The sequence below is a fragment of the Neolamprologus multifasciatus genome, chromosome 14 (genome assembly GCF_963576455.1).
Source record: "Neolamprologus multifasciatus chromosome 14, fNeoMul1.2, whole genome shotgun sequence".
Lineage (NCBI taxonomy): Eukaryota > Metazoa > Chordata > Actinopteri > Cichliformes > Cichlidae > Neolamprologus > Neolamprologus multifasciatus.
Window position 1 is genome coordinate 34,483,016 of NC_140452.1, and position 12,502 is coordinate 34,495,517.

General features: G+C 40.2%; 1 protein-coding gene across 9 annotated transcripts in view; it reads left to right on the top strand.

Moving 5' to 3' along the window:
• The window catches only part of LOC146504495 (eukaryotic translation initiation factor 4 gamma 1-like), a 40,318-nt gene that overhangs the window by 9,405 nt on the left and 18,411 nt on the right, over positions 1-12,502 (top strand). For 5 of the 9 annotated variants that reach the window (XM_085131627.1, XM_085131629.1, XM_085131628.1 and 2 more), the window contains 6 exons: positions 267-350; positions 1,014-1,046; positions 1,597-1,617; positions 2,106-2,300; positions 3,588-3,690; positions 12,266-12,405. In XM_085131627.1, coding sequence (XP_084987753.1) covers positions 267-350; positions 1,014-1,046; positions 1,597-1,617; positions 2,106-2,300; positions 3,588-3,690; positions 12,266-12,405 — 576 coding nt within the window. Of the gene's footprint in view, positions 1-266; positions 351-1,013; positions 1,047-1,596; positions 1,618-2,105; positions 2,301-3,587; positions 3,691-3,868; positions 10,348-12,265; positions 12,406-12,502 lie in introns of those variants that run through there. The other 4 variants (XM_085131631.1, XM_085131633.1, XM_085131634.1 and 1 more) reach the window with 4 other exon arrangements.

Sequence of the window (12,502 nt, forward strand, 5' to 3'; positions counted from 1 at the left end):
GCAGCATCTTTGTAACTATCCAGCTAAGCACTGTTATTTTTAATTGTGATTTTATTTATTTTGGTGTTTGTGTGTTTTTTACTTTGTCTCAAAAATAGCTATAAAGTACTTACTTGCCGGTTGTCTACACCCCATAAACATAAATCGGAAAAGATGTCTGTAATATAAACAGTAAAGCCTTTACACAGTTGTGGGATTCTACAGCCTCACCTTTTTGGCTCTCTTAACGCTCTTCTGCTGTTGTTCTCACTTCCTGTCTTCTGCAGCCCTCATTCCCCCCTGGGCAGCCCCCATCTGTAGTGTTTGCCACCCAACCTCCACAAATGAACCCAACACCACAACCCCGACAGGTAGGCTTGCTCACTCCTCAGAAACGACTGTTCCATCAGGGAAAATATTATCTAGTCAGAAGCATGACAATTTACAAATTGGATTCATTGCTTTCTACACAAGTTCATTTTTGTGGTGCAATGCAAATATTTTTGTTTATTTCTAACTTGCATCTGATCAGTCCAGACAAACCACGCAGGGTAAAAATGCTATTGTGCAGTTTTGCAAAACTTCTACTCACTGGCACTATCCTAAATGTATAGGGTTCTTAGAATGCCTGCATGTCTGTTTGCAAACTTTCCTCCAGCTCTGCGAAATGTAAACGGTCACTGTGGTCTTCATTACATGTCTTATGAAGTATTGGAGCTTAATCTACATGATCTAAATTCTTTTGTTTCTTACTGCCCCTGATTGATTTGAGTAAATGCAATCAGCTTAAAGGCAGCTTGATTAATACATTAATATCAGATCTGTAATATTTTGTATGTAGCCTTGTAAAAAAATTTAATAATTAAAAAAAATATAGGGCAAGTTAAGAAAAAGCACATGCTATGACAGCCATTTTCATATGATGAGCTCCAGTTGGAAACGTACAGAACTGAAATAACCTGTTAGTGGGGAGTGAAGCATGGAGTTTGAGCTTTTGTCTTTAATCTCTGTCCTGTCTGCCTCTCCTCCTCTAGTTTGCCCCTGGGCCCCGGCCTATACATCAACAGGTACTAACAGCACAGCTGACTAACTTGAGGGTGGGAGGGGGATTTCTACCATTTTAATGCATGTGAGAAGCAGTGGAGAAGGCCAAGATTTCAGGAATAAAATGACCACAAACTGGTGGTTCCTGATTCAGAGACTACATGATAATATTTTTAACATTTTATGTTTATTTTACATTTTACGTTTATGTAATTAACATTGCCCAATAATGCAAAATTAACTTGATGATAACTGAAGTTAATGTTTTAAGTAAATATTGAATTTACTGTGATAAAGGTTAAATTGCATTTGGGTTATGCTTTATAATAAAATGCATAAATGTTGCACCAACATTTCAGAAATGCAGCTAGGCCTGATTCACTGGGATTCACTGTTGTGCCTTTTATCTGCATGCTGCTTGTTAATTCACTGCTTAGCTAAGATTTGGTGGTTTCTGGGCGCTTTCCTCTAACTGATTGTCATGCCTTCCTTTTCTCACTCTTTCTCTTCCCACCTTCTTCTTGCTTCTATTGAATGTGTGTCTGTGTGTGATCTGTGCTTGTGCTGCTGAAGGGAAGCTTCAGATCGCTACAGGTAACTCAGGTTTTCTCTTTCCTCACAGTTTTTCCCTCCACTTTTCCCTTCTTTCACCCTCTGGAGGAGTGCATATGTGTGAGCCTAATATTTGGCAGTGTTGTGCTTTGTTGGCTTGGTGTCATTTTTCTGGCTATAGCAGTTAGCTCCCAGGCCAGCAGCAGAATGTCAATGAGGAGGCTCTGAATGAACCAGCATTAGCTGCTTTATCTCTGCTGGCAGACAGGGCCAATATGTTTCCAGTTGGAGTCGAGCCACAGATTCACAAACACACTGTGAGCTTATTATTAGGCTGAACAAGCTAGTTTCCCTGGGTCCAAGAGATAAAATAATGCAAAGGGCATTTATTCATGTCAGAGGTTTCAGAGAGGTAGCAAATGGTCCTGTTTTGTTTTTCTTTCTTCTCTGTGGTCCATCACACCATATTTCTTCTTGTCTTTTTCACAACCCACACTTGCTTCACCTTTGCTTTTCTACTATCTTCTTAGCCCTACTACCCCAACAGACCCAACCTGCCTCCCAGCAGTGGGCCAAGAGGTATCCCACCCAGCAGTGCTCCTCGGCCTGTGACCCCCACCCACGTCTACCAGGCAGGCCCTGGCTCCCAAATGATGATGATCCCCCAGCAACAGTTGCCCTTTCCCAGTTCGCCACAGGGACCTGCCTACATCATACAGTCACAGGTAGGGGGCACAACTTGTGTGTGTGGTTTGTTTTTTTTGGTTTTTTTTGTTTCTGCTAGAAGTTTTCTTTGTATTGTATTGTAGGGTCTATATCTTACAATATAAAGCTCATTGAGGCAACTGTTGTAATTTGGTGGTGCTATAAAAATAAGATGGAATTAAATTGAAAATATAGGTTTGTTAGCTCTATTAAAAATGCATTAATTTTTTATTTAGATAAATTTTGTAACCCTGCATCCACAAAATGAGGCTTAGTGACTCAAACTGCTCAAAGTGGTTAATGGTGCAGAGGCATTTGTAATTTTGTTGCAGAAATTACCAGGATTTCTACTTTGATTACTCAGAAAATGTGGTCTGGTCTTCTTATCCAAATGTGTGAAAATGTGCCGGTGTCTGGAGATACCCATTTGCAGCTACTTGGGTTGTAGAGGTGCTTCTCATTTATAAATAAAGACAATTTGGTTTCTGTCTGTTTGCACATCTTAAGGACAAAAAACGTCATTATTCAATTATATTCAGACACAAGAACACTTCTGAGGTGAACTGTCTCCTGCTGTACTACATTTGAAAGATGGCAGCCTTGTATAATGCACTAACCTCTTTTGAGTACCAATATGTCACAGTCCTGAGAAAAGCACCTGAGTGTATTGATTTCACCTTATTGCATAGCCACTATGTATGTAGTAGTATGTAGTAGTTCCTCCTCAACATACCACCAGAGTTTTGAAGCTGTGTTTCACATAGTTTAATCGAGCCACATAGTAACACAAATGGGTGAAGGGTGTCCCATTTCACAAAAAATAGAAAGCAAGTGCACAAATGCAAAAAAAAAAAAAAAGGAACAGGAAAATGTAGCAACATTACAACGGTAATGGATTGCTTATTTGGAGAAGTAACAAAAAAGCAGATTACTTTTTTCATTACATTAGTTTTGCAATTCAGATTCTAATGAAGTCTTCTGAAAGGAAACAAGAAAATTGTATTACACACCACAGTCTCCCTCCTAACTGTAAAGCATCATGGAGGGATCCTTATGGTTTGAGGCTGCTTGTAGTCACTGAGGGAACAACAAACCAAAGACTGAAGGCAGAATTCTTTATAGTTTTTATAATATTCAAGTTTTAGCCCATGTTAGAGGTTGGCATGAAATCCTTGTAATTCCAAAGTGTTCAAATTTTTTTTTGCTTCTACAACTTTAGTGATCTATATCTGTATCTAATGATGTTTTGTTTTTCTCCATTTATCTTCTCTTCTATCTTCCACCCGCTCTCTGGTTTGCCTCTTCAGTACCGGTCACCAACCTACGTTCCCACACCTCAGCAGTTCCCAGTCCCAACAGGCACCCCAGGCTATTACCCAGGCACAAGCCCTGCAGAATATGGTACTTACGGTAAGAGGTTTTACCTGAGTCTCATCTGTGCCACTCACCTAGTAACAAGCACCATTCTTACACTTGGCAAACTAAATCAGTTGGAGAGAAAAACAATTATGAAGATCGATAGTACACTTTGTAATGAAACGCAAGGACAAGTTGCAACAAAATTTAAATAGGAAGGGTGAGAGGCGAGGAAAATGTCAAGTGAAAAAAAACACCACCCAAAATAATAAATTTTATTTATAGGTGCCTTTCACCATACTCAAGGACCCCTTAGAAGCAATTAAACAAAAGTATATCTTAAGTATAGATAAAATAACTGTAGGAAAATACCATATAGCAAAAAGTTAATATGTCTTAATCTGAAATCAAACGGAATAGAGAAGCTTAAAAAGATGTGTTTAAAGACTGACTTTAAAGATGGTAAGACTGTCAGAGTAGTGACTGTGCCGTGGGCAAGACTTTGAAAGACGTGGGGCTACTTGGCTGAAACAAACAGCTGTTAGAGTAAGAGCAACATAGGAGGAGCATCTCAGTTTGGGAAAGAGTGGCAATGTGAAGAAGTTGGAGAGAGATGGGAGTGCAAGATTATCAAGAGACTTGAAAGTAAGAAGCAGAATCTTAAAAATTAATGCAACATTTTACAGGAAGCTGTGTAACATGTCATTAAATCCTCAGTAGTTGCTCACATATTGCACAGTGATCAGCCTTTAGCTGAAGTCTTCTTTGTTGTTGTTTTTTTTTTTTTGTTGTTGAGGAATTCTGACTTGTTACTCTTTCAGTGTTTGTCTTCATGTAAGTGTTTACAAGAAAATAACCGTCTTACCTTAATAAACTACACGCTTCTGAGATTTCTAATAATTACATTCATCTTGTCCCCTGCCACCCACTCATTATTTATGCATCTCTTTGTGCGAGACACTTCTGGCTAACATGAAATGAGAATGAACAGGAGTGGAGTATAAGGTGTTATAAAAAGCAGTGACAATTTTAAAGACCGTGAGAGAGAGAATAAACAGGAAAGATGACCTTCTCTCAGCCAGCATGGACCATATGACCTTAACGAATAGCAGTTACAACTCGCACTGTGTTCCTATTGATGGGTGTGGCTGCATTCCCCCAAAAGTTTAAAGTTGCTGACTATTCGTGTCAAAGTGGTTATGTACAAATGGGCCCACAACAGCATCCTTAGAAATCTGCACTTAGTAATAGAGGTAAAATTTATGTACATCACAGTATAAAAGCCTTCAATGATTATATTTAATACACACAAAAGTGTCTTCATTTTACATTTACTCATAGTCATTTTGTTCCACATCAACTGAGTATAGCTGCAACAGACACATTTATTGCTGATCTTATGTGCTGTGCCTCCATCTAGTGGTAACTGTGTGTCATTGGACCATAAAACCTAGTGATGCCCTGAAACAAACTTGCTGACCTCCTCCTACCAGGCATTTGAACTATGTGTTGTCTTTGTTGAACTGAATGCAGAGGCCTCAATGCAGACCTGTAAAAACACAATCCTTCCTATGAGACTGCTCATAGGAAGGATTCCACTATTTGCTCTTGAATGTGGAGTATGTGTGTGTTGGGTTGTGCATGGGACAGTTAAACTGTATAGGGCTGAAGGTCTGGACTTGTGCATTAATTTATGGTAAATTCACATGTTTTGCATATATAAATTTATATTTTCAGATATTTTGCAGTTCCTTTCTGAACAGCAATCTGTGTGCGTTTGACTGAAGGCATATTTATACCCACCACTGTAACCCTCACAAAACAAACAAACAAACACACTCTGAAAATGGTGTTACATTGTAGCTCAGGCGGTAGAGCAGGTCATCTACTGATCGGAAGGTTGGTGGTTCTAGACTAGGCTTCCTCTAGTCCCCTAGTCTGCATGCCAAATATCCTTGGGCAAGATATTAACCCCAAATTGCTCTCCAATGCATCCATCGGAGTATGAATGTTACTTAGAAAGCACTTAGAACAATGTGCTTGTGCGAATGGGTGTGAATGGGTGAATGCACAAGTTGTGTAAAGCGCTTTGAGTGCTCAGAAGGGTAGAAAAGCACTATATAAGAACCAGTCCATTTACCATTTACAAATGCTATTGTGAGCTGCTCTTTGGTGTCATTTTGGCCAGTCGTGGACCTGTTCACGTTTGTAGCCTGGCCCACTGTGTTGGAATGTATAATCATATTGGTTTTTTCCACTGATATAACAAGGGATCAGATCATTCCTGATTACACAGAAGGAGCTGTTGTAAAGGCATGAAAAGCAGAGACTTTCTGGAGAAAATTTTGGTAACACACACTCTGCAAGTGTGGCGCACCCTTGGCATTAGGGATGGGTATTGAAACCCGGTTCTTGTTGAGAACCGGTTCCCAATGTTTCAATTCCCTGGAATTGTTTGGCATTTTTGCAAACTATTCCCTTATCGATTCCAGTGGCCCCGTATGACGTCACCACGTTGCGGAGCGTCATTTACCTGGCAGGAAACATGGTGGCTCAAATGCTCAAAAGTTTGATTATACTTTACGAGAACGGATGACAACAGGGCAACTTGCAATACTTGCAACGTAGATATTTCATTTAAGGGAGGAAACACTACGAATATGCAAAAGCATTTGGTCACAAAACACGCGATAACCTTAAATGAATGTCGTGTTTTTTAATTCCGCTCCGGACTCGTGAATCTCAACCCAGCAGCAGCGGTAACGTTTGCACGTCCTCTCCCGTTAATGCCGCAGGTAAATAATCAACTAGCAGTGCATATTATGTTAGCGCGATCTGCCTTATTACAAAACCTGCCATTACTGTGCATTTAGGTGACCATGATGAGAGAGAGAGACAGAGTCTGGCTCAGATGCTGGCAGTTCTCACTGCAGTCTACCGGTAGCGTCTCCTTTCAGGCCAGGATAGACGAATGTCACCGAGCAGTGACTAAGTTTGTGGTCAAAGGCTTGCACCCATTTGCCACAGCAGATGCCCCGATTTTCAGTAAGTGAATGTGTTTAATTGTAGGCAGGGACATTACTGAATATTCTTGTGTAATTGCTACAGAATAATTTATGTTATACTTTGTTATTGCTACAGAAAAATATTTATTTTATTATTTTACATTTACAATTTTTTTTTTTCCTGGGGACCCATTGAAGAGCCATAGGCTGGATCTCTTAAGATCTCACTGTTGGGTTTGTAAGGCCATGTTACTCCTAAATTTCTATCTTGTTCAAAGAGAAGATATAAAACAAAGTTCTAAGCTAATCGACCTTAGTGTTCTCCTTTTTAAAAAGAATCGATAAAGAATCGAATCGTTAAACAGAATCGAAAATGGAATCAGAATCGTGAAAATCTTATCAATACCCATCCCTACTTGGCATCACTATAAATTATGGTGGGACAGTGATCTTGTCACATTTGGTGTGTGATACAACCAGTGCAGTGACTATAAACAAGCCATTACGTTCATGTCTTTGCTTATAAGAGAAGTCAGTGTGGAAAATGTGCCAGTGTTATTTATTCTGTGTGAGTTTTGCTACTGTTAACATGCATTTTCAGGATAAGATCTTTTTAGTATGAGTGGCCTTAAATGGTTAGATTTGTTTTATGGACAGTTTCTACACATTGGCCTAACAAGCAAACAATCCCTTGATCAGTTCTGGTAGTAGGCACACATACCTTTGGGGTTTTGTCCCCCTTTTGATTAAAGGAGCAATCCAAAGTAACTTTACTGGTCATGAGAAAAATTTAATCAGGAGAATACACTAATCTCAAACTTCAGATTACAGACAAGAGAATGAATTCTAGTGTCCGTTCAGGATTTGACATGTCGATGTAGTCTTGGATGATTTCAGCAAGTTCAAACATATTCTTATAGTTTAACTGTATTCCTACGCCTCCCTGTGTCAATGGTAGCGCAGGGTGGTGTAGCAGGTTTTTGCATTGCCTGACAACAAGAAAACTGAGTCAAAACCTCCTGGCCAACCAGAGGCTTTCTGTGTGAGGCTTCCATGTTCTTCAAGATTTCAAGATTCTTTATTTGTGACATACATGGTTATACAGGTATAACACGCAGTGAAATGTGACCTGATACGCTCCCCAACTGTGCAAAGACAGACAGACAGACCTTTATATACAGTGAATGAGTATATACAAGGTTTGCACATGGGTTTTCTTCAGGTTCTCTGGCTTCCTCTTGGCTAATTAGGAATTCTGAAGATACTATAGGTGGGGATGTTAAAATGTTAGCATAATTGTGTTTTGTGTTTGCCCCGTGGACTCGTAACCTCTTCAGAACCTCCTTAATCACACACATCAAAGGCCTATACAGCTTCTATAGCAGCTCTTCTATAGAGATTGACAGACCACGTGACTGTCGCACATTGCATGCCGGGAACTCATGGCAAAACAATCCAAGTACCGCATCAAATGCAAGCATTTGCAGCACCGCAAAACGTTCATTCTCCGGTTCCAATACCTTCTTGCTTTTTCTTTGTCCCCCAAAAACGTTATGTACAAAACAAAGGAGAACGATGCCGGTCCGTACAAAGACAGACTTGATGAAAAGGCAAAGAAAACATACGAGGAAAAAATCAAAGGAGTGAAAGGGTTAGACCCTTACAAGCACACAGAGTGGAAAAAATACGTTAGCGCAAAATACGCTCATTTATAATTATACGGTTCTTGGAGTGAGTGCATACACTCATGAAGTTCAGTAACTTCAGGTCACTGCAACAAGCCCAGGTACAGTTTACCGACGGATGGGTACAGGACCTTGAAATGCACCGTGTAGAACGAAAGACCATTGTACGTATCATAAGTTTACCAGTCTCACAAATCATCTTCATAAATACACATTCGTTAACCATTTATTAATAGGACCTTTGAGCTCAACGGTAATTAATTAGTAGTGGAAATAATTTCTGGTTTGCATTACAGAAATGTAGCAGTGACAATAATATTGTATGTTGTAATCTTACTGGGCAATTAGTGATACAAAACTGTTTTACCCTGTGAATAAAAGTATATGTTTTTGTCAATGTACCATGGTAATAACAGAAGCGAAACGCAATATTGTGTCAGGACAATTCACTATTTATGCACAATAAACAAAGGAGCATAGCGCGACAATTTCTGTTCAGCGCCAGACTTGCTTGTAACCTATATCGCCAATTATGTTATGAAAAATGACGTATTAACTACTACAAAACACTGACCTTTGTGGGAATGCTTGGAGCAGACTAACATGTGAGCTGGAGCGTTCTGGGACGTTATATTTGGTCTTTGAATGGCTGCAATCCAGGCCATCCGTCCGCTCTTTGTTACTTCGGAAATATGGCTCGAACAATTTCTCTTCAACGACGTAATCCGATTAAAAACCAATAAAAACTCGATAAAAACTCTTTACCCGTCGGCTTCCCAGGGCTGTCATGCGACCGGCTATTGCAGTTAATAATACAACATCTTGCCATTTTTTGTGTTTCTTTTTATCGCTGTGTAATGTCATTTCAATTGAAAGCCTGCGTGCGCTAGTACCTCTTGCCACGAGTTCCCAGAATCCTTTGCGGTTTTACCCCTGAATGACGTCACATTTTCAATCTCTATAGGAGTTTGAACAGGATCATTTTTGTCTGCCCAAACAGTCTGACAATGCTTTACTAAATTTTAAACTTCTGTGGAGTTTTAGTAATGAGTGAATCTTTACAATACTTAAATGTGTGGTCTGAATACTGAACCCTCCCACGTCTTGTACAAACCCAGATAGTTTGACCCTAACAGAAACACTTCCCATTCTGTACTTTTGACTGAGATGGCACATAAAAGTGCATTTAAGTGTCAGTCTGCACCACAGCAGAGCTACAGCTGATAGGAATGGGCTGTGTGGCTGTTGAGCCTGCTGATTTCATGTTTATTATGACACTGAAAATAATCTCCTGCGTGTCTGTTGCATCAGTCATTCTGACAGTCCCTTGGCATGTCGTGAAATCAGATGGCACATGACATAAAATAACTGTCCAGTGACTGTAAGACATGGCTCTTTAAACCTGGTTGCTGAGGACCTTGACTTCACTGCTGCTTGCTTCATGAAGATGTCTTGAGCCAAAAAAGGGATTCATGTGTGGAAGTAATGCTTTTTTTTTTTTTTTTTTGCCCTCTTAAGATCTATGCTCGTCATAGTTATAATCCCAGAATATCATTTTGCCTCCATTCAGCCATCTATGTGGTGGAGTGTTTCTTAAAACACACATACATAGAAACAGCCCTCCCCCTACACACACACACACCAAATCCGTTTGACTCTTATGTGTTAACCAAAGATCAGATAACATGGCTGTGGTGGAGAGATAGAGGAGTCTTCAGGGAAGTCAGAGCCACTCGGAATGGCACAGTTTAGTTTGTCTGCCACTATACTCAAGAGGAGGGAGGTGGGGAGGAATCAGCAAGGTCAGAGGGAGGAGCAAAATGGAGACACACTGGAAGAGGGAGGGCTGAGGACTAAAAGAAGTCATTCTGAGAGGGCACCTGTAGAGAGGACAGGGAAGAAAGTTAGAGAGGGGGTTTAAAGAGAAAACCCCCTCTAAATTGTATTTCTGTACAGTCTTTACATTCTGCAGCAGTTCAACATGGGCAACCATGGTTCTCGAGAGCAGGAGGACTCTGAGGGTAGGTGTTTTCTAGACGGTGTCTCTTTGCAGCCCCCCATCCCCCTCTTATGGCAAACTTTTGTGCTTTGAGTCATATCTCAGGTCTCTTATTTACAGTATTGGGATACTGTCCAAGTCTCATTCCGCCTTCTGGCTTTCTGCTTTTATGAACCTTCTCCCTCTCTCTGTCTTTCTATCGCTCACTTTCTTCCCTCCCTTTCCATGTCGCACTCAGTCTTCCCCCAGCCGGTGTGGGTTTTTGACTATATTTAGGCTGTGCTGCTTCTGGGCAACAATGCAGACTCAGTAATGTGAGTTAGACTGTAATGCATGCAGCAGGGGAGAGAAGCAGAGCAGGAGCTAGCTACTCCCAACCTGAAAGAGAGGCCTCTTCAGTTTAGAGTTTTGGGGGGTGGGGGTCCTTCTTGTTTTTCTTGTTTGTGTTTTTTTTTTTAGTCTAAGTCTTGTAAAAGTGGGCTACACCTGATTTTGAACTGTAGCTGAGGCCAGTTACACGGCCAGGTAATGTCACTGAGTGGTTTTGTCTTGTTGACAGTATTGACCAGGTATGCAAAAAGCATTTGCTTGCTCTTTAGGAGGGCGTAACACTGGCAGCAGCTTTCTTGGCAAGTTTGTGAATGTGATAAGTTTTTAATTCCTTATGAGATCACCAATGCTGAGCTGACACAGCAGACTGCTGTGTCATGGTCTGAAAACCTACTTGGGGTTCTTCTTGGTACCATGTTTGCTTAACTGTTGCATTTGGTGAAATGCTGATTTTAGGCAGTTGTTTCTATTCTAGCAAATCTCTACTGAAAGAATCTAATTGAATTATTTATTCCCAGGAAAATAAGTAATTAAAATCACCTGATACTTGATGTTATTAACTTAGCTACTGTTTGTGTAGAAATGAGCTAAACAAAAATAGACACGATAATAAAGTCGTAAAATAAGGAGCTGCAAGAGTTTAAGACATTTGCCCTTTTTTAACTGCTGAAATATAATATTTCGCCCTAATATTACATTACATGAACTAAGTCATTTATCATATTTTTGAGTTAGAATTTTAAATTTTCCTTAATTCGTTTTATACAAAATCATTTTTCTGCTATTGGGGAAAATGGATTTGTTGAAAATTAGTTGAAAACAGTAATTGTTGTTATGGCATCCTTTCAAAAAATAGGTGCAGTTTTGGTCATTTTCCATTACGATCGACTATGCATGACTGTGCATGGCGTTGCTATACCAGTGTAGCTTGTGACATCATTTGTATGCTACACGGATACCACACCAATGGAGACACCGAGGCGATGGTGTTCCTGCTGCTTGGTGTATGCCTTTTTTTGACAGACTCTCAGACCACAGTGGGTTTTTTTTTTTTGTGTAGCCGTTAACATCATTGCTGGGTTTGAAAAATGATGGTTTTGATTTTTGTGAAGGAGACGTTCTCATCACACATCGTGTGACACCACTAACTAGCTAATCAGTGGCATGCAGTCTGACATCACATTTTTTAGATCACGTCAGATCCCTTAGAACCCCGGCCGAGTAGGTACTAAAAAAGTACCTGGTACCAGGTACTACCACCTAATTGGTGTTTCAGAAATCCCAAAAAAAGTCAAGGCAAGGCGAGCGAGGAGGTACTAGGGGAAAAGGGCTACAAGTTCGGTTAAATTGGTCAACACAATCAGCCTGAGGAAGCTTTAAAACATTCATGTTTAAACATTCATACTTAAACTGAAGTGAGCAAACTCACTCTTGACACTAATTGAAATGAATCCGAAATGAAAGCAAAAATTAAAACTATCTGAAAATATACAAAAAATTATCTGGTAACCAGAAGCAAGGTATTTATTTAAGTGGTATTTGTTTTAAGTTGATGTGTTTATGTTAAGTCAATATGACTTGGTTTACATTCTTCTGTCTGTGATTCACAGCAGGGGCCTACTACCCTGCACAGCCACAGTTCACCCCCTCGGTCCAGGCAGGACCTGTGATTATGAATCCTGCACCTCAACAACCACAGCCACCCCCTCAGCCTGCCCAGCACATCCCTACCAAACGGGAACGCAAACAGGTACAGTCAGCATTCCTAATTCAAAAATGTGCCACAAACTCTCTGTGCTGCTTTGAGATGCATGTGATACAGGATATGTGTTTTATCTGCTTATGAC